This window comes from Amblyomma americanum, chromosome 1, assembly GCF_052857255.1.
Source record: "Amblyomma americanum isolate KBUSLIRL-KWMA chromosome 1, ASM5285725v1, whole genome shotgun sequence".
Lineage (NCBI taxonomy): Eukaryota > Metazoa > Arthropoda > Arachnida > Ixodida > Ixodidae > Amblyomma > Amblyomma americanum.
Window position 1 is genome coordinate 122,228,273 of NC_135497.1, and position 26,135 is coordinate 122,254,407.

Below are 26,135 nucleotides of genomic sequence, written 5' to 3' on the forward strand. Positions count from 1 at the left end.
CCATCACCTTGCATGCGAATCACGCAGATTGAACTGAAGATTCAGGGGCAGATATATCGGAGCACACCTGTGCTAGGAGGATTGTACCAAATGGAGTAGTCCAGGAATAGGACCAGCCCCTAGTTTCCGATATAATCATACACGCTGGCTGTAGTGGCTAAAAAAGTTTATTAGTTGATTTTAGTTCGTTAACGGTAAGGGTGTGCGATTCGGTTTTTCCAAACCGAATCGAATACGAACAGTGCAGCTTCGATACCGAACGAATACGAATAATTTAACTAAAGACCGAATCGAATAGAATCGAATATCGATAGAGCCGAATCGAATACGAATATTTTAACTATAAAGATCGAATCGAATATGGATAGAACCGAATCGAATACGAATAGTTTAACTAAATACCGAATCGAATATAGATAGAACCGAATCGTATAGAATCGAATATCGATAGAACCAAATCGAATATGTTTACCGATATTCACTACTTGTGCGAATATTCGTACATAAGGAACAATCTAGGTAAACATATAAGCGCCGGCGTAGGTGCTGCGGTATGGTATTATAACTAAAAGACGCAACACTAATCTCCACTGAGGGGTGCAACACGAAGTCAGTATATTAACTCTACGAACGTCAAGTTTCTGGTATGCGAAAATTCAATTTTGATCTTGTAGACAAAAGAGAAACTGGGGGAATTTTGGACCCGCCGCGGTGGCTCGGTGTTTAGGGCGCTCGGCTACTGATCCGGAGTTCCCGGGTTCCTTTATTATTATTATTATTATTATTATTATTATTATTATTATTATTATTATTATTATTATTATTATTATTATTATTATTATTATTATTATTATTATTATTATTATTAATTTTGGAAAACTGTAATGTGCTGAGTTAGAAATATTGAATGTAATAGGTCCTTTCTGCCGATATGTAGCGAAATATTTCTTTTGAATTTTTTCCATCGCTCGCATCGAGCAGTTAAGACTGCCGTAGGAAACCAACGGCGAACGCTTTTGACGGTGGTAAAATCGTTAATACCAACAAAAAAAATTCAAGCCTGCCGACGGGAGATCTGCGAATATATCGATTGTTTTAGTGAAACCTTACAATATATGAAAAAATTGCGCCCATAAACTTTTTTCAGTTAAAAAATGCTTTTGTCCAGAATAGTTGGATATGTAATGCAAATGGTTGTATTTGAGTACTGAATCAGGTATTAAATATTTGAGTGGCTGCACAAACAAGAAGAAGAAAGACGGAAGAGTGAAAGCAGGGAACACAGTCTACAAAAGGATTTTTTATTGTGCTGAAAGCTCGTAGCGAGTGCACTGAGTATTTTTTCCAAACAAAGATAAATATTCAACAGCATCTAAACTATCAGCCAATGTTCGCACATAGCTAAGCATTTTAGACAAGAGATAGGCGTAAAAAAAAACGACACTGGTGATTGAACAGGAGTTGATAGGCATCCGTGTTACAATGGGACACAGACGATTGTACACCATCTTAAGTTTTCCCTCATCAGTAATAATCAACATGGGTTTCGTAGTGGATTTCATGTGTCACATGGTTAACTGAACTCGTTCATGATATAGCTAGTTCTTTAAATAAAGGAGTTTCTGTTGGCTGCGTGTTTCTCAACTTCATGAAAGCGTTTGACGTTGTACCACATACTATGCTACTAGAAAAAATATCATTGTATAAAATTATCAGTAAAGTATTAGCATGGATCAAGAAGGACTTCATTAAGATAATATGTTCATGTAAAGATCGAACAAGTTGGCTGGACCTCAGTGGTGAATATCCGGACGAAGTGCCCTCAGGGTCCAAGGTCAGTCTAGGACCACTTTTGTTTGTAATTTTTATAAATGGCATTTTCCCTGGTGTATCGTCTACATCGAGACTGTTCGCTGATGACTGTTTTATACCGAACTGTTGCTATTCCTGCTGGCCGTTACTATCTGCAATGTGACCTCGACAGAATTTCTAAATGGTGTGTTAAATGAGGTCCATGACTATTAATCTCCGGAAAAGTGTCCATATGTGTTCTAAAAAAAGGTTGCCTTGTAACTTTCTTTACAGCATTAACTCAGTGAATTTGTTGTTCGTCACTGAATACAAATATCTCGGTGTGTACTTAACTAGTGAACTGTGCTGGCATAGGCATATTAATTGCATAACTGCAAAAGCAGGTCGAGTTTTGAATTTCCTACGCAGGAATGCCAAGTGTTTTCCTTTAAAAACAAAAGAATTACTATACACAATTAACGTAAGGCCTGTACTAGAGTATGCATGCACAGTATAGGATCCTAAAACTGAAAATGATATTGAGCAATTAGAAAAGGTCCAAAGTCTTGCCGTCCGTTTTATTTTAAATACTTACAGCAGAAATTTCAGTGTGTTCCTGGTACGTATACTTAGGCTGAAATTCTTCTATAATATGTATCTTTCTAAAACAGGTATTGACCATGACCATTATTTATTTCCGCCAGACTATATATCTGCAAGAAGGAACCACGCTTTCAAAGTGAAAAAATGAAATTAAATGCATAACTGATTTATTAAAGATGTCATTTTCCCCAAAAACAATAAATGAATGGAACAAGCTGCCCAGGAAGCCGTTTCAACAAAATCTAATGAATTGTTTGCTGCACTGCTGCAATTTTATGCTTGTGTTTGTATCAAATCATGCTGCATTGTATTTTCTGTCAATATCAGGGGATTCGCGTCCACAAGAGCATATCGGTGACTTGTGCACTTTGCTTTCTAGGTAGGCCTTTTTACGTATTGTTCACTTTAGCATATTCCCGTGGCCGCTGATCCCAACTGCTGTGCTTCAATGGGTGTGGATTTGTGCAGGTATCGCGCTCGCATCGGCTCATTTTCTTCCTGTCACGTACATGTGTGTGAACAAGACTATCGATTTAGACCAGAGGCGGGACTAGTCCGTGAACTTAGCCCGAGACCCACTTCATTCCTGCTTTCTGCATGCCTGAGCCTACTTTTGCTTTGTGCGGGAGATGTCGAAGCGAATCCCGAATCAAAGGTTGACGAAGTGCTTGCACTGTTAAAAGAATGCCATGCTGAAACATCAGAAACGCTAGAAGAAATCAAACAGGACATAAACAACATCCAGGACCGTGTTGCTGTAACAGAGAAAAGTACGTCCGCTGTACTTGATATGAAGAAAAACTTCGACCCCGTGTCTTCTGTGCAAGACGTCAAGACAAATATACGCAAAACAAACGATGAACTTACAGGTGTAGTCGAAGACATGAACGACAGAATGAGAAGGAACGACTTAATTGTTAAAAGGCTCGCTGAAGAAGAACACGAAGGTTATGCAGAAACATAAAAAAATAGTTAAGGACTTCTTTAGCGAGCATCTTAAAATACAGTGCGGTGACATTGAACGTGCCCATCGCCTTGGCCAGCCACGTTCTGATCAAGCTCGACCATGTATAGTTAAATTTCTGAACTTTAAATCTAAACTCGAGGCATTTCAAAATGCACATAAATTAAAAGATCTCACGGAGCCAAAAGTTTGGCTAGACGAAGACTTCTCGCGTTATTCTGTTAGATTTGATAAGCTTCACATGAAAAATCGTGTTTACCGGTATGACTCGGCAACAGATAGCGTGAAAAAACTTCCTTCCAGGCACACGCCCCCCCCCCCCCCCCCCCCTCACCGGAGAATTGACAGTCTACCGAAAAGAAAGCCAACCGTAACAAAACCAAACCAATCTCCTTGGTCTTGGCAAACTTCCGCAGCATACATAACAAAGTAGACGCACTTAAAGCTACTGCATATACCTGCTCAGCTGATATCATCATGGGTACGGAAACGTGGCTGACCGAAGACGTTGCATGTCACGTACGACATCGCGCTTCCATCATCGTTTTTTTATAGTAAAGATAGGGCTGATTCTCGACGAGGAGGAGGAGTGCTCATTGCGATTAACAAAAGCATCCATGCATATCTTACCCCTATCAACTCCCCCTTAGAAATAGTGTGGGTTTCTGCTCAACTTGGTCATATGTTTTGCATTATAGGTGCCTGTGCCACCAAGTAGCCAACCTGAATTCATTGAACTGTTAAATGACGCTACCGAGCAGATCCTTGTAAAGCATCCGAATTGCCTCCTATTTTTATCTGGTGACTAATTTTCCCGCGATTAACTGGAAGATGCTAACTGTTGGCTCCGATAATAACCGACAGAACATCTTCGTTTGCTTCAGTATCACCAGTTCACCCAAATTGTTCACGAGTCTACTCGCGGTAAACATATCCTGGACCTCATCCTAACAAACCACCCTGAGCTCTAAGACATCCACGTCTTGGAACAAATAAGTGGCCACAAAGTTGTGCACTGTTCCCTTCTACTTCCACGGACCGACAAAACAAAAGCCAAAAAGCTTATCTACAACTACGCTCGTGCGGATGTTGAAAAAATGAACCGGTTGCTGGAAACTTTCACAAATAGCTCTCAGGTCAATTTTCATAACCGTGCGACTAATGAAAATTGGAAGTTGTTTCGTGACAAACTCAAAGAAATTGAAGATTCCTGCGTGCCAAAACGAATGATAAGCACACGAACTAAGGATCCTTGGTTTACCACAGATGTCAACAGGGCACTGAATAGGAAAAAAAGAGCAATTAGGAAAGCGGTTCGGTCAGAGGAAGCTACAGATTGGGACAACTACAAAAGCATTTCCAAAATAGCTGAAAAACAAATTTATGAAGCAAAAAAATATATTTTAATTTTACACTTCCTAGTTTTATAAAAACCGACCCTAAGGAATTTTGGAACACTGTTAATCCTAAAAGCGCCAGTACGGTTCCTGTTCTTCTGGGTGTAAACGGCAGCACTCTACTTATAGAACAGTGTGCAGAACAATTCAATAGCCACTTCTCAAGTTTTTACGGACGAATTGCCCATTTACAACCCACTGCTGCTTCCTGAGGCCGATATTCAGATTCCCTTTTCACCCATTCACATATCTGCGCTTGGCGTGGCTCGTGCAGTTGAACGCCTACCTCACCACACTAGCCCAGGACCCGATGGTATCAACGCGAAGCTGTTAAATATTACCTGCCAGCACACAACTTTCCTGCTATCTCTCATTTTCCAACAGTCACTCGATACAACATGTGTGCCAGAAGATTGGAGGTCCGCTTATGTCATCCCGGTATTTAAATCTCGAGACAGATCCGTTCCTAACAATTACAGGCCAATTTCTCTAACCTCGATATGTTGCATGGTACTCGAACACGTAATATACACTAACATTATGACTCATCTTAACCAGAACAATTTGCTTCATAACAACCAACATGGATTCCGCAAACATTTATCTTGTCAGACACAGTTATTTGAGTTAATAACGGACCTTCATCAAGCAATAGACTCTTCCCTCTACAGTGACTCCATCTTCATTGATTTCTCTAAAGCCTTTGATCGCGTGCCTCATAACCGCCTGATGATAAAGATACGCAACCTGCAGCTGGATGAACGTAGTGCGCAGTGGATCAGCGCGTTTGTAACAAACCGTTTTCAGTCAGTTAAGTTAGGGAGCTTCTTATCAAGACGTGCAGGTGTTGCTTCAGGAGTACCCCAGGGTTCGGTGCTGGGTCACTGCTTTTCTTAATATATATTAAGGACATCACGTCGAACATAACATCAACAATACGATTATTTGCAGACGACTGTGGAATTAACCGAGTAATATCGAGCCCTTGCGACATCATTGCTCTCCGGACTTATCTTGATGAGCTAACTCATTGGTGCGGCAGGTGGCAAATGGTAATTCACGCAGATAAAACTAAACATGTCAAGTTTACTTCCGCTGCTAACATGAGTCCTAATGCCTACACAGTTAATAATACTATCATTGAAACATCAGCGTCGGTAAAATACCTCGGTGTTAATTTTAGGTCTAATTTATCCTGCAGCTCTCATATTGAGCTTATCACTACCAAAACCTTAAAGAAACTTGGTCTTCTTAAACGCCGACTACACCAAGCCAACCAGACACAAAACTACACGCATTCAACATACTAATCAGGCCTGCAATAGAATACGCGTCAGTGATCTGGGACCCTCATTGTACCTATCTTATTAACATCATCCTTTCCCGTTACCCTCGGTATCAAAGTGTAACAGCACTGAAAATATCGCTCCATCTCCCGCCTCTGGTCATGCGCAGAAAATTCAGCCGTTTATCTTTCTTCCATACTCTCTACCACAGCTGCACACCATTTGCAAGTTCACATCTTCTCCTGGCACCGCACTCATCGGCTCGTGTAGATCATATGAAGAAGACTAAACATATTTTCGCTCGGACAGAACGACACAAATACTCACCTTTGGTAGTAGCTATTGAAGAGTGGAATTCGCTTCCTTCAAGAATTGCGGCTATCGCTGGAACATCATCATTTCGAACAGCTCTTTGGTCATACTTAGAAAATTCCAATGTAGAATGATGTGCATTTTTTTTCGTTTGCTTATATGAGACAGATACTGCGCCATTTCCTTTCCCTAAAAACCAATTATTATTATTATTATTATTATTATTATTATTCAGTGTGTGCGTGTCGGCCGTAACGTTCCGTGAAATGTTAGATGCCATGTTTTGTAACTTCTGAAGGTGCGATTTTTGTTTTGTTTTGTGGGATTCGCTACATGCGCACTTTTTCAGTACCTGTTCCTAGCCATTCCCCCCCCCCCCCCCTCCTCCTATTAACTTGTACCTGGCTTCTTAACTTGTTTATTTCTGTCTTCAGCCGTTTATATGCCGTGTTGTATATTTATCAAGTTTTCTTTGATGAATACCCCCCTATGTAATGCCCGCATTGGGCCTTTAGGGTATTGAAATAAATAAAAAATAAAAAATATTTTTTCTCTCTTTTCCTGCCACTATGTCGTAAGATTATGTTGTAACTCCCCCCCCCCCCCCCCAACTGTAATTACAAACAAGCGCTGTGGGTAATGTGATAAATAAAAATATAAAATAAATAAAGCGGAAGTTAAGTTGAATAACGGAGGATGGCTGGTTGGTTTATGGGGTTTAACGACCCAAAGCAGTGCCGGAGTGGAATGCTCTGAATAATTTCGACCACCTGGAGTCCTTCAACGTGCGCTGACATCGCACAGCACACGGGCCTCGAGCATTTCGCTTCCATCGAAATGCGATCTCCGCGGCCGGGATCGAGCCCGCGTCTTTCGGGCCAGCAGCCGTGCACCATAATCACTGAGCCACGGCGGCGGCGAATAACAGAGGCGTTATATATCAAGTCGTTTAATAGGAAATTAATTCACTTACACTCTTATCTGCGATAAAACCGAAATGAAAGCCTGCGTTAAAGAAAAAGGAATAGCGTTTAAGTGGTGGGTCCGGTCATAGGGTTATGACGGTCACAGATATGCTCACGTGAGCGCGTATAAAGAAGAAAAAAAAATACTCGAAAACATCGCAGAACTTACAGGCGAAAAAGGTGGCATCGCGTAATAAATTGAACTGCGAAAAGGACACTTTGCCGGCAGCACGTTGTAATATTTGTAGCATATTGATACTTTTGCTTGGCAGTTTTCTTTATTTTCCTCCGCACAGAAATTCGTAAGAAGACATTGCGCGATATTTCAGAAAAAAAAATAGCTGAAACTCTCCACCTCTTTCATTTTAATTGAGGGTTAAATACAGGCCGACATGGCAGTGGGTCAGACGAATAATAGATCGCGTGCGTGATGATATCCTGATGTTCCTTGGTGATACTGAGCGCGCGAGAAGAAAATGAATGTATGTATTGATTTTACAGAAGCACTAAACAGATCACAGAACACACACACATCCCAAGTGTCGCCTCTCACTGATGCCTTGCGACAGAAAAGCCCGTAATGTTGCTTCGACCGGTGATTCCTTCTCGAAGAAAACGGTTCTTGCTGAGCAGCGGACGGGGTGTCACCACCGTCGGACGGTTTATGCGGCGCCATTTTAAGTGAACTGCCTTTCATTTTTTTCTTTGCGTTCAATGTTTTCTTAGAAACAATTTTTTTTAACGAGGTTTAACTGCAGTTAATACAGCTCACAACAGGAGTGACAGGAGTGGCTAATTTTCACTCCTCAGGGGAACAGATGAAGAACAGGAATAGCAAGGAAAATAGTGCATGACGGACAATCTTCTTACGTGCGCAGAGGGCACATCTTCGCGCGTGCACGCCCCCTACACAACGCACCGTCAAAAGTGATGAGCGTGTGAGTGGTGATACGGTCGTATTTTTGATGTAGTCTTCAGTGGTAAAATGTAACATGTTGATTGCAGAATTGTCGAGTCGAATACGGGAGAAGAGGGAAAATACCGCGTAGGATTTCGAAAATTTCAAAAACACTCACTAATTTAACATTCACTGGTCTCTCATGCGTTCAAACGTCGGTTAGAAGCATTTTTTTCTCTCTCTCTTTCTTTTATTTCGCGCCCAGAAGATGCGCATCCGACCAGGCCTATGATGTTGTACAGCTTTTGTCAAATTTAAAGAGCTGAATGTATTTTCTTCTGGCCCGCGTAGTGGGGTCCTCGTAGCATCCGTGGGACTCCTGATCGACTTTCGATGGGGTGAGGACGACAGTTCCTCTCAGCTTCGAGAGATTTGGAGGTGCATAACACACCATGGCCACAAGCCTTCTGGGGCTTTATGTACTTTTGGCATGTATACATCGAAATGAGACTTAGGGATTTTAATACCCGGAGGTATTCAACACGAGGGCTTAAAAAGCCAAGCTGCGCCTCGCCCGTAGTCACACCTTGAAGAAGGGACCGAGCGGGTCCCGAAACGTCGTGTTTTTCAAAAATTAAATTAACCTGGTTGGCGTCCTTTCTACTAGATTTTAATGTGTTACACAGTACATTCAACCAGCTGCATTTCTTAGTTGCTTGAACGCGGTGAATGAGTACGCTGGTGCAGTTGTCCGTATCAAAAACAGTCGACCGCCCTTGGGACAGAGATCCAATTGGCTGCAGCCTAATAAGGCTGGCACAGCGCCACATACGCAGCTCCTTCGTACAGCGCTTTTCGCACGTTGACTAGCCTGCGGTCGCTGAAGTTCATAGGCACAGTGCACAGGTTGTTGGGCGGGCAGTTGCACGTCCTGTAGATGGCGTAGAAGTCTCGCGTGACATGTCCGCACGGTTCTTCCGGCTTGCAATCGGGAATCTGCACAGGGCCCGCGTGGCAAGGCGCGGTGCATGAGAGCGGGCACCGGCGTCCGACGAATATCGTGAGGCATGCGTGCGGATCGTTCTTTGCCGCATAACGAGAGGCTGCCGAGGACACCTATGTAAGCAATACGACCTCACTCTATTCTGCTCTTTTTGCCAAGCAACCACAGGAATGTGACAGCGCAAACTGAAACGCGGAAGTGATGCACGGGTCGCTGCCGCGAAATACTGTGTCTCGGTGTTCAAGGTATACATTGCTTGCACGTGACGTCACGTCAGCGAGATCGCTGTCACGGTGGCCATGTGTACGAACCACGTAGCTACCTCGTGCTCTTGGAGACGCGGGTAAATAGAGGTGTTTCGTGCTGCGACCGGCTCCTTCGCGCTTTTTGCCTGGAAATGCCTTCTCCTTTCACGAGGGCTACAAATCGCAACTGATCGCATCAGTGCACATTCGTTGCGAGGAAAGCGTTCGGCAGGGCAAGAAGATTGGCCTCTCACGGCTAGAAGTAGAGAAGAGCGCGGGCGTTAGCCTATAGCCGTTTTCAGACATTGCATGGTAACATTATCAGCTACTTTGCTATCCTCCATTGCGAGTGCACAAATGGCTATAATCGCACGTTTCCTTCGTTAGTGCGTAGGCAAGAGTTTGTCAGCAACGCAGCAAGTTCCACCTTAGAGGTCAGCGCAAGACCTTTTCTGTACGTTTAAGCTCTTTGAGATGGGTTAACTTATGCGTTAATGTCGCACTGCCAGTCAGTTCCATCTTTGCTGCTAAAACGCAGTTCACAAACTTTGATTTTTGCCGTCAGCTGCGGCGGCATGAAGATCGGCGCACGGCCATGCATCGTTCCGTTTCGAGGCACCCTACACACGGCCGCGTCGGCCTCGGCGCGCTGTTCGCTCGCCCCAAGGGTTTCGTGTGCGCTGGCGTTGTGCGAAATATTCATGCTTGGCGCTGTATCTAAGTAGGACGGGGCCAGTCGAGATTTGTCTCCCTGAGATATCTAGGATGGTCACCGTTTCAACGCAAAACATGCTCGTTAATCGGTGACGCTTTCCTTGTTTCACCACTATCGTATACTCGACAGTCGAAATTGCCAATTTACGTGTTATGAAGTTTGTGTTCGTCGGATGTTTCCAGTGGCTATCGCTGCGCTTGGACCGCCCAAATATCGCGCACACTGCCGTACTGCATCGATGCGGAATGCATCCGCTGGTGAAATCACCGATACACTCGTGAAATAGTCGTGTGCCTCCGGTGATTCGAAGTATTTCTTCCGACGTCACAAAGCTGGAGGAGTGAACTAGATCACGATATCCCCGTGCGTTGTTTCGGGAAACGCATCATCGTCCATCGTCCTGTCGATTCTTGTCAGCAGCGTGTGCGGATCCATGCCGTCGCACATTTGCGGCTTTTCTGCGTGGCGTACACGTGCCGATTCAACACTGTTCAGAGTAATAGCCTGCACTAAGTGGCTCATTTCTATGCGGAGGAGGCATCGCGCCCGAAAGGTTTTGGTTTTGTGGGGTTTAACGTCCCAAAGCGACTTATGCTATGAGGGACGTCGTACTGGAGGGCTCCGGATAATTTTGACCCCAGGGGGTTCTTTAACGTGCACTGACGTCGCACACTACACGGGCCTCTAGCATTTCTCCTCCATCAAAATGCGACCGCCGTGGCCGGAATCGAACCCGCGTCTTTCGGGCCAGCAGCCGAACACTATAACCACTCAGCCACCCGCTCGAAATGATAAGAAAATATTAATCCAAAGCGTACCGGGAGTGGTCAGGCATCACAGGGCGGACGGGCGGGGATGGACGAATGGTTCGGCAGGTTTGGCAACATGGCCGCCAGTTAGCGCTTGATGGGGGCGAAAGTGACGTCACGTGCAAGCCATGTGCTGGCAACCGTGCGCAGAGCATTGCGGAGCTCGAACTGTGCGGAAATCTGCCAGAAGTGAGCCCACACTGGTCAATTATTTCATTTAATTCGCCAAACGTTTAAACCGTCCCTTTGAGATTACCGCCGCATGTGGCTCTTAGTGCTAAAGGGAAGCTGAACTGGACTAGACTCCACAGCGGGGTCCTGTAGTCCGGGAAAGCATGTTTTCGTATTTGCGCCAGACTATCGCTGTGACCTGAGCAGTTTCCTGGCCAGGAACCGTTCGCTGGATCAAAGTCGAGATCTCGCAGTCCAGAATCATGTTCCAGCTGCAGGCGGTGAGGGCCTGTTCAACGAGCTCGGCCGGCAGCACGCCATTGTTAAACAAGTGCTGTATATGACTTCATGGCATTGAAAAGAGTGCGAACGCCGTCTTCATTTCGTAGCATACAGTTTTGAATAAAGAGGGATTTCCTACTGTGTTAAACGTTTTCGAACTGCTACACTGAAAACGATGTACGGCACCAGGAGGCACCATAACAATTAAGTGCGCTGCTATTTTGGAGCTAATAATGGGAGCTGTCATTTTCATATACTCCATCGAAAGCTGCGTTCTTACCAGCAGAGGTAAAAAAAAATATAAAATTGAAAATAAAAATGTCACACACACACACACACACACACACACACACACACACACACACACACACACACACACACACACACACACACACACACACACACACACACACACACACACACACACACACACACACACACACACACACACACACACACACACACACACACACACACACACACACACACACACACACACACACACACACACACACACACACACACACACACACACACACACACACACACACACACACACACACACACACACACACACACACACACACACACACACACACACACACACACACACACACACACACACACACACACACACACACACACACACACACACACACACACACACACACACACACACACACACACACACACACACACACACACACACACACACACACACACACACACACACACACACACACACACACACACACACACACACACACACACACACACACACACACACACACACACACACACACACACACACACACACACACACACACACACACACACACACACTCTCTCTCTCTCTCTCTCTCTCTCTCTCTCTCTCTCTCTCACTCACTCACTCTTTTTATCTAGCCTTAGGGCTAGACAAATGCTATGGACGGTCGTTCTTGCGCGATGACCAACAGAACGATGCTTAGCGAATGCGGCTTTCGGGAAAGCTCCTCCATAAGTTGCGCTGCTTCATCCAAACATCCGTGCGACCGCGAAAGCTGCGATAGCATCATTAAACCCACCGATTCACAGGTGAAGTACTGCCGCTGTTCATAGTAGGTCGAGCTTGCCGTACTGTTACCATGGGCCCGGCGATAATAGATCTCCGCGTCCTGCACTGAACAGCGGCATACGACGTCGGCGTGTGTTTGCCTCGTGTCGTTGGCCTGGGCTCCGGGTCCCAACTTCCTGACGACCTTGGTCACCAGCGACACTTGACTGGCATTGCACACTGGAGCGTGCCACCCGGAACACACCTTCGAAGCAGGGGAGACAAACACGGGTCACGTCGCCAAGTGGCTGCAGGAGATGTGTGCACAACAACCATGCACCGCTGGGAAGGGGGTCTGTGAGTCGTTTTAGAATACGGTGGGCAACTTATGTGCTGGCTTGTTAACATCACGATCGCAGTTTGAAAACAAGTCTCATTTCGGCCGCACGAGGAAAGATGATTGAGCTATTCGCTTTGATAACAGCCACGGTGTCCACACTTGGCAAAGCGCATGCGCAAATTTGTCTCTTCATGTCCTCTGTCGTTGCTGCGCCAATTTATGCTCGACAATGGCGCCTTGTCCTCCGTTTCCTCTCTCCTCTCTGCAATAGTCTCCTCTGCGCCCAACGAAACCTCATATAGACAACTCTAGCATCAGACAACAGGAGGAGTCGCCTTGGCTGTCAAGAGCGTAGATTTGTAGTATGCCACCCGACTCTGTTTTCTGGACGTAATTTTAAAGTGCACGATATTATTTGTTATCAGCAAGCGAAAAACTGTCTTGTAGGCGTGTTTGATTTTTGGCGACCGCGCTGAATAAGTGATGCCGAGTGCAGCCAGTGAACACGCTTTTGCAATAGGAGCCCTACCTGTTCAAGATCGAGGCGTCTATTTACCTATGCTAAAACGTTTACGCTAAGAAATGTGTTTTGTGCGTTTCATAATTTGCGGAACAGCGGTATACGAACTGTTTCTGTAAAAAAAAAAAAGCAGCGTCACCGGTGCTGCGAAATCTGAACTCGTGCATTCGCTGCGAGCAACATTGCACAGAAAAAATAATCCTGGCACCGCCAAACGTACTGAGACGAAAAAAAAATGCAAATAAACGAAGTCGCAGTTAAAGCTCAGCTGTACACTTTGATGTCAAGAAGAGATGAGGTCCGGTCCAAACGTGTCACGGGTGTCGCGAGTGACACGGGAGTCTGCGAAGGCACACCTTGAGCTGAGTCCTGGAGGTTACGTTGAGCGCCGATCCGCCAGGCGCCGTGTCGAAGCCCTCGGGGCAGGGCTCCTTTCGCGGGCAGCGGCAGAGCCTGACCTCGAGTGGGCTCAGCCAGTAGCGCCGGTGCACCAGGCTGCAGGCGGAGCGCTCCGAGGCGCACGGCGGCAGCTCGCGCTCCCACGTGGCCTGCGACACGGGACCAGAGGGCTTAAGCGCCGCTGGCGAGGGCGAGCTTAGCACTGACAACGCCTGCGGCATCCGTCATGCTGCGCAAAGCAGAATACGGAGAAACAATCGCGATTAGCTGGCCCGCGATTCGCCTTGTCCGCATCGGAACACAGTGGTACGAACCGAGGGGTAAAACGCAGAGTCTGTGCAGGCACTGTTTACAAAACGTCATATTTTAATTAATTTGTACATCGATAGAGGTCTGCCGGGATACCGTAATTTTTGGGCCGTTGTCTGCACCCGGTGTATAAGTCCGCAGTGCTCAGTTCTACCAGAGAGAGAGAAAGAAAGAAAAAAATTGGCTAGATTTTCCGCACCTGGTACAGTCCGCAGGGCCCACCTGTAGCAGTAATGGCGTCAGTGCCCAGAAGAGCAAGTGCGGCAAAAGCCCTTCTTTTCGGAGTCATCGCTACTGCTTTTCTACGCGCATATGCTCTCACTGCCTTCTTGCCTGCGGGGCAAAACAATATATATATTTTTTTAATCAACGTGCCTGTGAGCACGCGTGAAACCAGTCAGCTCCGCGATGGCGGCGAACATCGTTGTAGCGGGAATCATGCTTGACGGGACGCGTTATGCTGGCAAATTTTGAAAATAAATATGCTGTTTATTATAGGTAGTCCGCAAAGATAAAAATTGACGTTTAAACATGTATAGTCCGGCCACTGTGTGCCGAAAACTACGGTAGAAAGTCCCAACACGGTATATTGCCGAAACACGTGCGAGAGCCATGGCAGTTAATGTTTGTCATGTTGTGCAGTGCGGTAGCTTCGCGTTTACGCCGACTGCAGTGTGGGCGAGACATCACGCACTGATTGCGCACTCGGTATGACGAAGTATAGCCACTTTCTTTGCGAATGGGAAAAACGAGAGGGACTTTGAAGGCGAGCAGTTAAGAGTAGGAGGTATGGCGCGTGCGCTGTCTTCTTGAATAATGTCCCCCGCAGTTCTTGAAGCCTGCTCATAGCAGAATAAGGGCTTTTACCGTTTAGTTGGCAACGTTAGCTTCTGACTAGAGGACTCTGTATGTCGCCCGTGACATTCCACCTGAATACCGAGGCTGTGTTTTGTAGCAACATGACTTATTGCGCCTTTCGAATGGGCTAGTGTAACTGCAGCTTAAAACGCAACAGTTTGCACACAATAAAGATTTGTGCTATATCTGCACTGAAATTGAAAATATGTATTGGAAATTATGCTGTTTGTCAATTAACAAGCAAGCCACTAAGAAAAAATAAAAAAGACGCGCTTGTCACTGTACTACTTTCGGAGTAATCACTGGCTGGATGTTCCTGATACGTTCCCTTTTTTTTATATTTCAGCTACCTGTACAAACGACGCTTGTCTTTCAATTAAACTCAACCGTGTAGAAGAAATTGTGACGATTGTGAATTCTAAACGGTGTATGACGTCACGCTAGCGGGAGTACACACGAAATAAATCGAGGAAGTTACATTAACAATGTATATCCTTGAATATATCACGCAACTAGGTCGCAAGAGGTGCTCGCCGGAAGAAAAATTAAATACGCGGAAGCAGGGCCGCATATAGGCATAGCCAGACGCTGCTCCGGCTGGCGATGAATGACAATTGCATAGCTCCCACCGCGCAAAACAGGGCTGCTGTCTCCATGCTGTGGTTGGACATACTATAGGATTCGCATGTGGCGGCCCGTGCAGGCCCTCTAACAACAACCGAAGGTGCCAGAAACATCATTCAACTAAGTCGCCCTGGCAACGACAGGATGATACGTCCGTATAGGCTATGCAGCTTGCAAAAATCCAGACACTACACTGAGGCACTGCCTCAGGGTCGTGCATTTCTGCCCGCGAAGCTCCGCGTGCCATTACCAATTGCGCAATTTTTCTTTAAGCGTCGGCACCAGGACTCACATTTTGTTCCCGAAGATCGACTAACCTAGCAATTTGCTCCCGGGCGCCACAAAATCAGCTACATTGTGCGAATCAGGGCCGCCAACTGCCTTTTGGTAGGTGACGTATTTATGGGGAACCTTGCGACACACTGTCTCTCGCGGAATTTTCAAAGCGCCGCCTCGCATACCGCAAGACGGAGTCAGTCCTCAACCGGCGGTTGTGCCGGGCGGTAACGCAAACAAGTTGAGAAACGACTGCTGAAAGGGTGCTTTTGCAGGCGCTCATTTTCCCGCTGCCGCGCGTAAGGAGTGCCGAAAAGAAAAAGCAGCTGCTCTCCGGTCGTTGTTTTTAGCGGCAAGCGTATATTTTTACCAACTCGTCAAAGTGAGAACGCCCCAACTATACGTTGGTTCCAACATCCAGCCGGTTTGCGCCGATATAAAGTGTACCGATTCGGTAGAATTTGGTTGATGTCACCACGAGATGAAATTATCTAGAATTTAATGACAACGACATGATCCCAGACAAAATTACATGCGTCATGCAAATATGCCATGCACAAAGCACAGTTTTCGCCCTCGCAAGTCTGTTTAGTGATTGCACAGTTTATGAGTGGTAGCGCTGTTTGGCGGAGTCATAATTCAATGTTTCTGTACAGTTCTTTGCAGTAGAAACAAGCTTCGTCCGTTGCGGCTGGCTTCTTATTCACGGAGAGTTTTATACACTTCTCCCTTCGTGAAACGTTGCCATAAGTCGCACACAAAAAGTGGGCAAAATGATTTGCATTTGATGACGCAGGGGCTATGAAAGGATTGAAAGGCTTGTCATGGGTATAGTCTTAAGGTTAGAGCTTTGTTCTGCGCTTTTGAAGCAACCTTCATTCGTAGCTATTAAAACTGACCATATTCTGTTAACGCAGCGCTATGTGAACATCTATGTTTATCTGCTTTTTGTTGAAGAAGCTTCGTGGTTTCGGTATACTGTGCACATAGCAGGTGAAATTTAGTTTTTTGAATGTGGAGTTTGTATGGACTCTTCTCAAAATGCATTAGCCTCCGCTGTGGCTCAGTGGTTATGGCGCTCGGATGCTGACCCGAAAGACGCGGCCGGGTTCGTCTCCGGCCGCGACGGTCGAATTTCGGTGGAGGCGAAGTTCTAGAGGCCCGTGTGCTGTGCGATGTCAGTGCACGTTGAAGAACCCCAGGTGGTCGAAATTTCCGGAGCCCTCCACTACGGCGTCCTTCATAGCCTGAGTTGCTTTGGGACGTTAAACACCCATAAACCAAACCAAACCATCAAAATGCATTCAAAGTTTACAGGTCAACATGAATACCGACATTTATTTTAGCTGCGCCAATGAACTAATACGTTGAGTCTGAATGGCCCTGAAGACGAGTGTATACTTGGGTTTTCTTGTCGGATTGGTGCGGACTGTGGATGATATAAAACGAATGTTGTACCTCCTACAGAAGAGCCAGGTCTAAAGGCTGAGGCGCAATTTTACTTTTTAGCCCATTTACTAGGAGCGTAAACAAGCGAGCAGAGCCTTCAGCGTTACTGAAATACCGTTCAATTCAGCTGCGTATCTAGCTAACATTGTTGCCCACCAGTCGGCCATTACCAATTATTTCTTAGGAGGGAATGGGGAGGTGAAGAGAGGTTCGTACGAGTGGTGTACAGGAGGGCGGAGAGGAGGAAATGGTGTGAGAGTAACACGTGGTTTGTGCCAACCATTAACAACCCTCCTCTCTGCAACCCTGATTAAACTGTGCATTTCGCCTGTTTTTTGCCTAAAAAGTTTGCATCGCCCGGCAGCAATACGCACCTGCTGGTGTATCTGTTGTACTCTCGGGAGGAAAACAATCGATATGAGGGCCGTCATGTTTCTTCCGTAAGTTTTGCTATGATCTCCCCCGGAGGTGTCTTCGCTTTACGGTGTCGCAAACAACCTCGCGGTGCCTCCACGTTGCGCTATTTGCTTGCTTTCAAGGCACCCTCGGAAAATTCAGGTGTCGCCACCTGTCGCGCTGCAAACGTCCGTCGAAGGAGCACTCGAAGGCGCTGCAGTTATTAGTGCGGAAGCACCGTTTCGATATGTAAACCCCGTGCAAGATCTTGCGATATTTGTGGGCTTGCGCCAAGGGAAAGAAGTAGGTAAAAATGAATCAAATAAATATTCGCGACTGGGATTCGAACCCGCAGCGGCGCGAACAGATGAGCTTCGCTGGCCACTGCGCGAGAACACTATATGCTATTGCCGCAGCCCAACACGCCTCGTGTTAGACTGCGACACACTCTCGCGCTCTGCGCATTGCGCATCGTCTTCTTCATCAACTAATACTACTATCAAACTAATATTCGCGCTTTGAGCTATGTGGCGGCAGTGACAGAGAGATGTGCGCTGCAAGCGTTGACGTGGACAATGTTGCGGCAGAAATAGGCCACTAGAGCAGTACGCGTTGGCTTTGACAACATTGCTGCAGAAACGCGGCACTGGAGCACAGGTCACCGGCGCACACTGGGTAAATTGGCACTGATGATGAAAAAAGTAAGGGACGCGCATTACTGGCACCCTGTGTCAGTTGACACCTCAAACACGCTTTCAGGTACGTGGCGTTGGTGTCTACCAGCAAAAAACTGTGCTTTCAAACAATATTTCGTGTTAGCAATGCTAAACCGCCCCCCCCCCCCTTTTTTTTGCCTCATATTACCGAGACTCTGCACTCGATTCGCCTTTGCGTAAGGGGGATGCATCATTTGAGCGAAGGGCATGCGCAGATCATGGGCATTGCCAAAGTTCGTGCTAATATGGTTGTCGCAGACTCAGTGTCAACCAGCGATTCCACTATTTGAAAGACGTCACATATTTACTGTCCATACCAATATCGCCGGTTTTGCGACGCACCTCCCCAGTGGCGACTTCAGCTGGTCGACTTCACCGTGGGCAGCGTGACGTTCCATTAAGAAAATTTTTGGTCTAAAATTGACGAGAGCCGAAAAGGTCGCCGCCAGTCTCCACTGCCGGCCACCTAACAAGATCAACAAACCCATTTATAACTCAAGCCTATAATAAACGTTTTCCAATAAAAAAAAATGGTCTAAAATTCGGCTTAAAGAGAATCTTAACAAACATTCGGGGAAGTTTGAGAATTAGCAGAAAATTAGGGAGAATTTTTCTGCTAAATGTATTTTCGATTTAAGGCAAAGATGACGGCCCGGTTAATCCTTTAAGGCGCTTTGTACACAACTGCGTACACTGCGAACTCTCAGCTTTTTCTCAGATCCTGTTCTACCTCGCACCGTTTCAGGCAAAGTTAACATCCTTCATATAGTAGATGGGGTGATTTTTTACGCCAACTAGCGAACGCAGTAAATAACATCAAAACAGGGAGCGTGGTAGTACATTTTCGTTCAGGAAAATCTTGCCACCAGTACTAATGCAAATTTTTGTTTGCGAATTTATAGCGTCATGTGCACCTTTGAAAAAGAAAGGGATTCCAAGATTCTAATGCAGTTAATTTCGCGGAATCCGGGTATTTTAATATTGCAGTTTCCGGCTTGAGAGTCTGTATGAAATTTTATACATACATGTAACAAAATCAGCCATTGGTGTGTTCCGTTGGAAAACTAACGAATCGGCTTTTTTGGGGTCTGGATATACTAATCAAGTGAAACATTTTTTTGAATCGAAATGCTAATGGCGCCTCAAAGAGATTAGGTCCAAACCCAGCTGCAAATGCAGAAAAGACAGAGAAAGCCGCACTCGATACCTGTGTGGAAAGTATATTTTACGGCTTTTTACGGGCCTTTCCTAAGTACCATACAGCTGCTACAACTGCAGTGTGCCAAGGTTTCACGCGCTCTCTCATCGCAAGGGAGCCGCGAAAAGATTCTGAGATAATGCCGGCGTATACGGCGATCAGTACTAAGCATATCTGTACCGTCGCCTAGCCGATAGCGCGTTCGCACTATCGTTGCTCGATTCATCTTTGCCGCTGATGTGTGCCATCGGTGACTGCGAACGTTTCTGCCGAACGTAAGAGAGCCAGAAGAAGGCAGTTCCATCTCACATCTTTGCGCGGAGCGCAAATACAGAGCGGTCTCCGGCGGCGCTCCGGTGCTCACGTTCCAAACATTCCAACCTTGACTTTACTTTTTCCTGTTCCTGAAGTTCGGGTGCGGTGACCTCTAGGACGGATCGACGAATTAGAGACTAACTCAGCGCCCTGTGTGTGTCGTCTCTTGTCTTGGGCGCGTATTCTAACTTGCGTCCCTTTCGAAAATGTCTCTTCGGCCAATGAGGTACGCAAGTCAGAACGCGGGCCGGGTTTCCAAGCGCTGTTTTTCGCCATATTTACGGCAGTTATGAGGAGCTGACATTGGACATATTTAGAAGAGACCTGAGGAGAAGGAATTAACGTTATGCTGGATCATAAATTGTTAATCTTGCTTAATGTGCATTCTTTTATCGAATGCCTGAGAGCATGAAATGTTTTTCCTGAATAAACTAGTTGCGAGTCTGCCTTTTATGTTATCATTCCTGGGTGTGCTTTCTTTTGCCCACTTTCTTTTTTATTTTTTCGCGAGAAAGGGGGACGGGATATTCGGGCATGTTATCCAATTAGCAGTAAATTCATAGTTGCGAGCATTTAGGCATGCGTAGAAGACAGCACTGTCTTCTTCTTGAAGTAGAAGGAAACCTAAGCCCATATCATCACAGCCAGTTGGACATGCTGCACATGTTTACCGATGATACGAAGGAACAGCAGACGCGTTTTACGTGAGAGCGGCGAGCAGCTGGTGACTTGGTTATTTATGACAGCTGACAGTAATGACCGCTGCACTTCAACGTAGACGTTATAATCATCGAACGTGGTAGCTGAACTATGTGATACACACTAACATTTCGTGCAGTTTTTCTTTTTTTATTCTTAAAAACAACCCCTTCTCTCTATTTCTCCAGTTCTATTCAGTAAGCGTGTCAAACAAACAAACAAACAAACAAAAACAAACTGACAATTCAAAACCTCTACAAATGCAGCGTAAGGAAATCAAACTGTGCGAAACACTGGAACCTAAAGAGTATGGCAGCACCTGTTCTTCAGCTGCTGTCACGCGAGCGTCGTTGAGGGGCGCTTGTGTCACCGATTCCTGTCACGCAATTTCTGACACGGTGACACGCGTTACCGAGGCGCGTGGCGGGCCGAGTTGTGGCGTGAGCGCCGTCCTCCATAATGCTTTACGGGTGCGCGCGTCCCTCACGACGGTGAAACTTGGCGGGGAATGCAGGCACGTATATTTACGTCTCCGGGACATCCGAGCGCTGTCGGTCGCCCTCGTTATGCGCAGCTGTCAAGCGCGATCAAAGCGCGCCTACCTCCGATGCGGCAGCATGCACGCGGGCGGGAAGGCAGAGCCGGAGGCGCACGGCCGCACTTGCAAACACGAGTGCTGCTGCTGCTCACCCCGTTTCCGTACACGACGAGCGCTAAAGCAGCGCCCAGACTGCAGAAGCACAAAGCGGCCGACACGAGGCAGCGTCGTCGCGCGCCGGAGGCCATGGTGCTGCGTTGCTCCGGATGCCCGCTCGCTTCGCGCGCAGCTCGACTGGTGGTCTGGCCAAGGGGGAAGGGTAGGAGCTACAATGAAAGGGAGACCCAACAACGCAGCTCCGTCACCTGACTTCCCAGAATATCTTTCTGGCCGTTTCACTTTCAGTTTTGCTGACGGTGACGTCGGTGCTTTCTAAGTTTGAGGCGGGCCTTTCTTCAAAATAGACGCTCAGTTCGACTCCAGCCGCGCCTGCCGAGCAGTCCGTCGGGGATTCTGGGCCTCGGAGGGCACCGTGGGCTCGAGTGACCTGCCCCGAGTGCATTCACTGTAGCGGGTGCCTCTGGTCCTTTCATTATTTTAGCTTTTTTTTTTAAAGAGAAAAGAATTAGCCTGTTTGTCTTCTGCTATTGCATGCGCAAATGTCGTAGCATGCGTGTGCCTGAGTTCTTAAACTCAAGTAGGCAGCAACGCTTGCGCTCTAGGAAAAGGAGACCGCATTTCTACGCTCTCGCGTACTGTCCAAAGTATTGCATGTGGGGTTTAACGTCCGAAAGCGGCGCATGCGGTATGAGAGACGCACTAGTGAAGGACTCCGGATTAAATTCTACAGCCTGGCGTCGTCTGTCGTGCGCAGGCATCCCACAGGCCGCTTCCGCATATCGCCCACATCGAAATGAGACAGCCACGGACGGGATTCGATTCCGCGACCTTGGGCTCAGCAGCCGAACACCGTAGCCACTTAGCCACCGCGGCGGATTAGTACTCTCTAAAGAATTCGTTCTCGAACTCTACCTAACCGTATCGTTGCTCTTTTCGTTGTTTTTCCACTAGCTCCCAAGTAGACTTAGTGAAGCTGGGTAACAATGTTAACACTGAGGCCAATCGGTTGACCACTTAAAATTGCTTATTACTTATCGAAGGGGGCATTTATATATAGACAGTATCATTATTGCAAAAATAGCGTCATGCATGCACCTGACAATTTCCATTTTGTCCATTACACCTCATCTGCACTTCTGTCACATCCATCTCGTTTTTTGTTCGCGCAACAGATGATGTACTTAAACGCGTTACTTTGTCCACTTTTTCAATCAAAGAGGCTTCCACAATTTTTCGTTCAGTTCGTTCTTTCTCCTTGCCTACTATTACTGTTTTTCCTACTAATGGTTTGCAATTTTCTTTGCAGTGAATGGCTACAATTCTGCGTTAGATTTCCTGGGTAGGTGGTTTTTCCACAGTCTTTATTACATTCGAGTAGACTAATGTTACATATCCTCCTGATTGTCCAATGTATTGCTTCTCGCACGATATTGGGATCTCATATATGACATATTTCTGGCATGGTATGAATCGTTCCCTATGGGAAGTTTCACATTATTTGCCCTTGCCACACTTTTCGTTCCCGTTCACTTTGTTACAAAGGCTTATCAGTTTTTTTGTGTGCCCTAAATACAGCCTTCACACCGTGCGTGTATGAGACCTTTTTCAGTCGGAGACTTCGCGCTTGTGTCCTATGTCATTGTGTCGTTTTCTAAGTAGCACATTGGTTTGGGAAGCAGGGTGTCTGCTTGTGGAAGCTTTTCTTCGCTTGCAGGATTTTTTTCCTTTGAGCAATTTCTCGGAGCACTTTTCCTGAAAATTTCTGCCACGTATGTTTTGCGCTTTCTTTGCCAGTTTATTTCTGACATAAGAGCTTAACTGTCGACATGTGGAAACTGCTTCTCACGGCGCTGTACCGTTCAGTTCCGCAGAATGACCGCGAAAAAGTTCCGCGGGAATTGCTGCACGAAGGCATCAAAATTCGCTCTCATTCTCCCTTTGAAATTATAACTTTCCTGATTACTTCAAACTGTGTAAATGATTTCTAGAAATACATTTTAGTCACTTGCAGCTATCCGTTCGGTAAGGATTCCAGAGTTTTCGCGCACGTAGCTGCTGCTTATTGGCGATGCCTCTAACGGGCCAATTTCACGCAAGCACATTAGCGTTTATTACGACGAAGACCATTTCTCATACTTTCTTCTTGTTGTGTGTTTCCTTTTTATTGTGTACATTAAGAGGGTTCTTTTTTTTACTATTGTACGCTCGGCAGTGAGTGCGCATGGTTTCGGTTTGAGTTTTATGCGTCCACGTGTGCCACTGTGTGTTTCGACGTATAATTGTTACCATCACCTCTAGGGGCAGCCAGCTCGTCGAGCAGCCACCGACAACGGCAGCTTTTGTGCTTGCCCCATATTAAAGGAAAGTTAACGAATTTGAATCTGGAGACCTTCGTCAACCACTGCTATTATCGCGAAGCTTAGCAATGCTTGTTTGTTTATGCTCGAATCCGCTGGCACGCGCCCTTATCACTTCATGCATCGAGAGGCGACCAGAGCTCTGTGGAATGATCGTAGCAGCGCGCAACTGCTTCTATGATGCGCTATCTCGAAAGTTGAAAAAATGAAAACTGTTTTTTGGGGAAAGGAAATGGCACAGTATCTGTCTCACATCTCGGCGGACACGTGAACCGTTCCGTAAGGGAGGGGATAAAGGAGGCAGTGAAAGAAGAAGGTAAGAAAGAGGTGCCGTAGTGGAGGGCTCCGGAATAATTTCGACCACCTAGGGATCTTTAACGCGCCCTGACATCGCACACCACACGGGCACCTTTTGCGTTTCGCATCCATCGAAGCGCGGCCGCCGCGGTCGTGTTCGAACCCGGGAACTCCGGATCAGTAGCCGAGCGCCTAACCACTGAGCCACCGCGGCGGGCTCTATCTCGAAAGTTCGCTTTTGAATTAAGCGCGACCGAGAGCGGTATAGGGTTCTGATCTTCGACGACTGCCGAGCGTGCACGCTTGGTGCTGGAGGCTTGATGCTGGCACATTTGTCCAGTGAAATTCCTGCGTCCGTGCTGTCACCACAACTTTGCAACCTTTGCTTTTTCTTGTGTTTATTAATGACATATCAGAGAATATTGCTTCCTACATGCGACTCTTCGCTGATGACTGTGTAGTCTACAGAGAAGTGAAAAATTCCCAGGATTCACTTGCTTTGCAGGAAGACCTAAATGCATTGCACCGGTGGTGCGAACAGTGGCACATGAATAAACATTTGCAAAAAACAGTGCACATGTGTTTCACGAAGAAAAAGAATGTACCTAATTCCGTCTATAACATAAACGGCCACTTATTGGAAACTGTTCTCGAATATAAGTATTTAGGTGTGTACATCACCTCAAAACTATGTTGGCATCGACATGTTGATTATGTTGCTGATAAAGCTTGCAAAATGTTTTTTTTTTTTGCGCCATAACACGAGAATGTTTCCGCAAGACTCTAGGGATTTACTATTGAAAAACGTATATTAGGTCCGCGCTAGAATATGCTTGTACTGTATGGGACCCGCCGACAAAGACCGACAGACAAAAATTAGAAAGAGTCCAGAACTTAGCGGCCCGCTATGTTTCTGGGAATTATAGTAAATATGTTTGTGTGTCTGGCATAAAACAAGAATTAGAATGGGAACGCCTTGAAGTAAGAAGGGAAAGCTAAGGCTTAAATTTTTTCGTAATATATATTACAACAGGATTAGAAGTACATTTTTCATAAAAACTACACATCCGAGCGGGTTGATGGGTATAACCACAAAGTGCGCGAATTCAGATCAAGAACCGATTTGTTCAAGATGTCGTTTTTTTTCCTCACACTGTTCGAGAATGGAATGCTTTGTCTTCATTTCTTGCAAATATTACTGACAATGAAGTGTATGAATTGACATTGTGACTGCCCTTGTAATAATTCTTTTTGCTTTGTACAACCTACCCCCACACTGTAATGCCACTACAGCGTTGTGAGTAAATAAATAAATAAACTACGTGACACTATTGCTAACTTTAACTAGCGTGAAAGACGTACAAAACATGCAAGCAAAGAAAGAAGGATGAGAAGTGTCAGCAACTCACGATTTAGGGCGCAGCACCTTTCTACGTTGAGAAAAAGAGAATAGATAGGGTACTCTGAAAGAAGGCGCATACAAGAAAACGACGGCAAAATAAACAAAAATCAAAAACAAAAAGGAACGGCCTAAGCGATGCGTGTCCATTACGAGCTCTCGAGCGGTCGCCGAGAGGACGTAAGGAAAGACAAAAGTAAAAGGAAACGCGCAACTGCAGCTCTCCTCGTGGCAAAACAAAAAAAAAAAGACGAAGGCGAGAAAATGGCGCAAACTTGCCCGCTCTACTGGGCCCTTTTGGGAACAGCGGCTGGCTTACGCATGCATGTGGAAAACTATTCTTGCGCATGTCCAGCAACTCCTGTCTTCTGCGTCGTAACAGCAGCAGAGCCTAATAAAGTGCCCAGCGTCACCTTTATCGGCACTAGGTGGGCATGCAAAAGCCGAAAAAGCCCCCCCCCCCCCCCCCCCTCAACCTTAATAGCCTGGCTGGCCTATACGCCCATGCAGTTTACATTCGATAAGGTAATGCACTCTCGCTCAGCTGAAGAAGTTGGGGTGAATAGCATTTTTCCGGTCGAGTGATGGTTGTTTAGCGCTTTCTTTTTTTTTTAGAGAGCGCAGCAGCGCTCCTGACGCAGGGACTTTATCCGACTCGTTTCCCCGCAATGACGACTGGAGAAGGAATGAACTGAGATCCGCCGTCAGACTGCCATCGTTTGATGGCATATGAAAACTCGGCAGCTGCGACACTTCAACGAAAACTAGTCGCATGCCGTGGCGAAGCTTGCGAGCACAGGCCTGCATAGCTTCTGGAGAGCAGCAGCTATGACGGCAACCTCCCTTAG

The 26,135-nt window shown here is 46.2% G+C and overlaps 1 protein-coding gene across 1 annotated transcript; it reads right to left on the reverse strand.

The window, feature by feature from the left end:
- Positions 1-7,243: 7,243 nt before the first annotated feature.
- Positions 7,244-21,416, reverse strand: LOC144135530 (U-scoloptoxin(11)-Ssd3a-like). Its single transcript, XM_077668177.1, has 4 exons — positions 21,267-21,416; positions 13,694-13,885; positions 12,509-12,742; positions 7,244-9,212 (listed from the first exon to the last, which is right to left on the reverse strand). Exons 1-4 carry the CDS (start codon positions 21,360-21,362, stop codon positions 9,021-9,023), a joined length of 714 nt encoding a protein of 237 aa, XP_077524303.1. The 5' UTR covers positions 21,363-21,416; the 3' UTR covers positions 7,244-9,020.
- Positions 21,417-26,135: the final 4,719 nt, after the last annotated feature.

Bases quoted from the DNA above. Each gene is read 5' to 3' on its own strand.
- LOC144135530 (XM_077668177.1), bottom strand. From the start codon at position 21,362: ATGGCCTCCGGCGCGCGACGACGCTGCCTCGTGTCGGCCGCTTTGTGC. The intron at 13,886-21,266 runs GTGAGCAGCAGC...CCCGTGTCGCAG, and splicing joins TCGTCGTGTACGGAAACGGG to GCCACGTGGGAGCGCGAGCT. The intron at 12,743-13,693 runs GTGTGCCTTCGC...CCTGCTTCGAAG, and splicing joins CCTCCAGGACTCAGCTCAAG to GTGTGTTCCGGGTGGCACGC.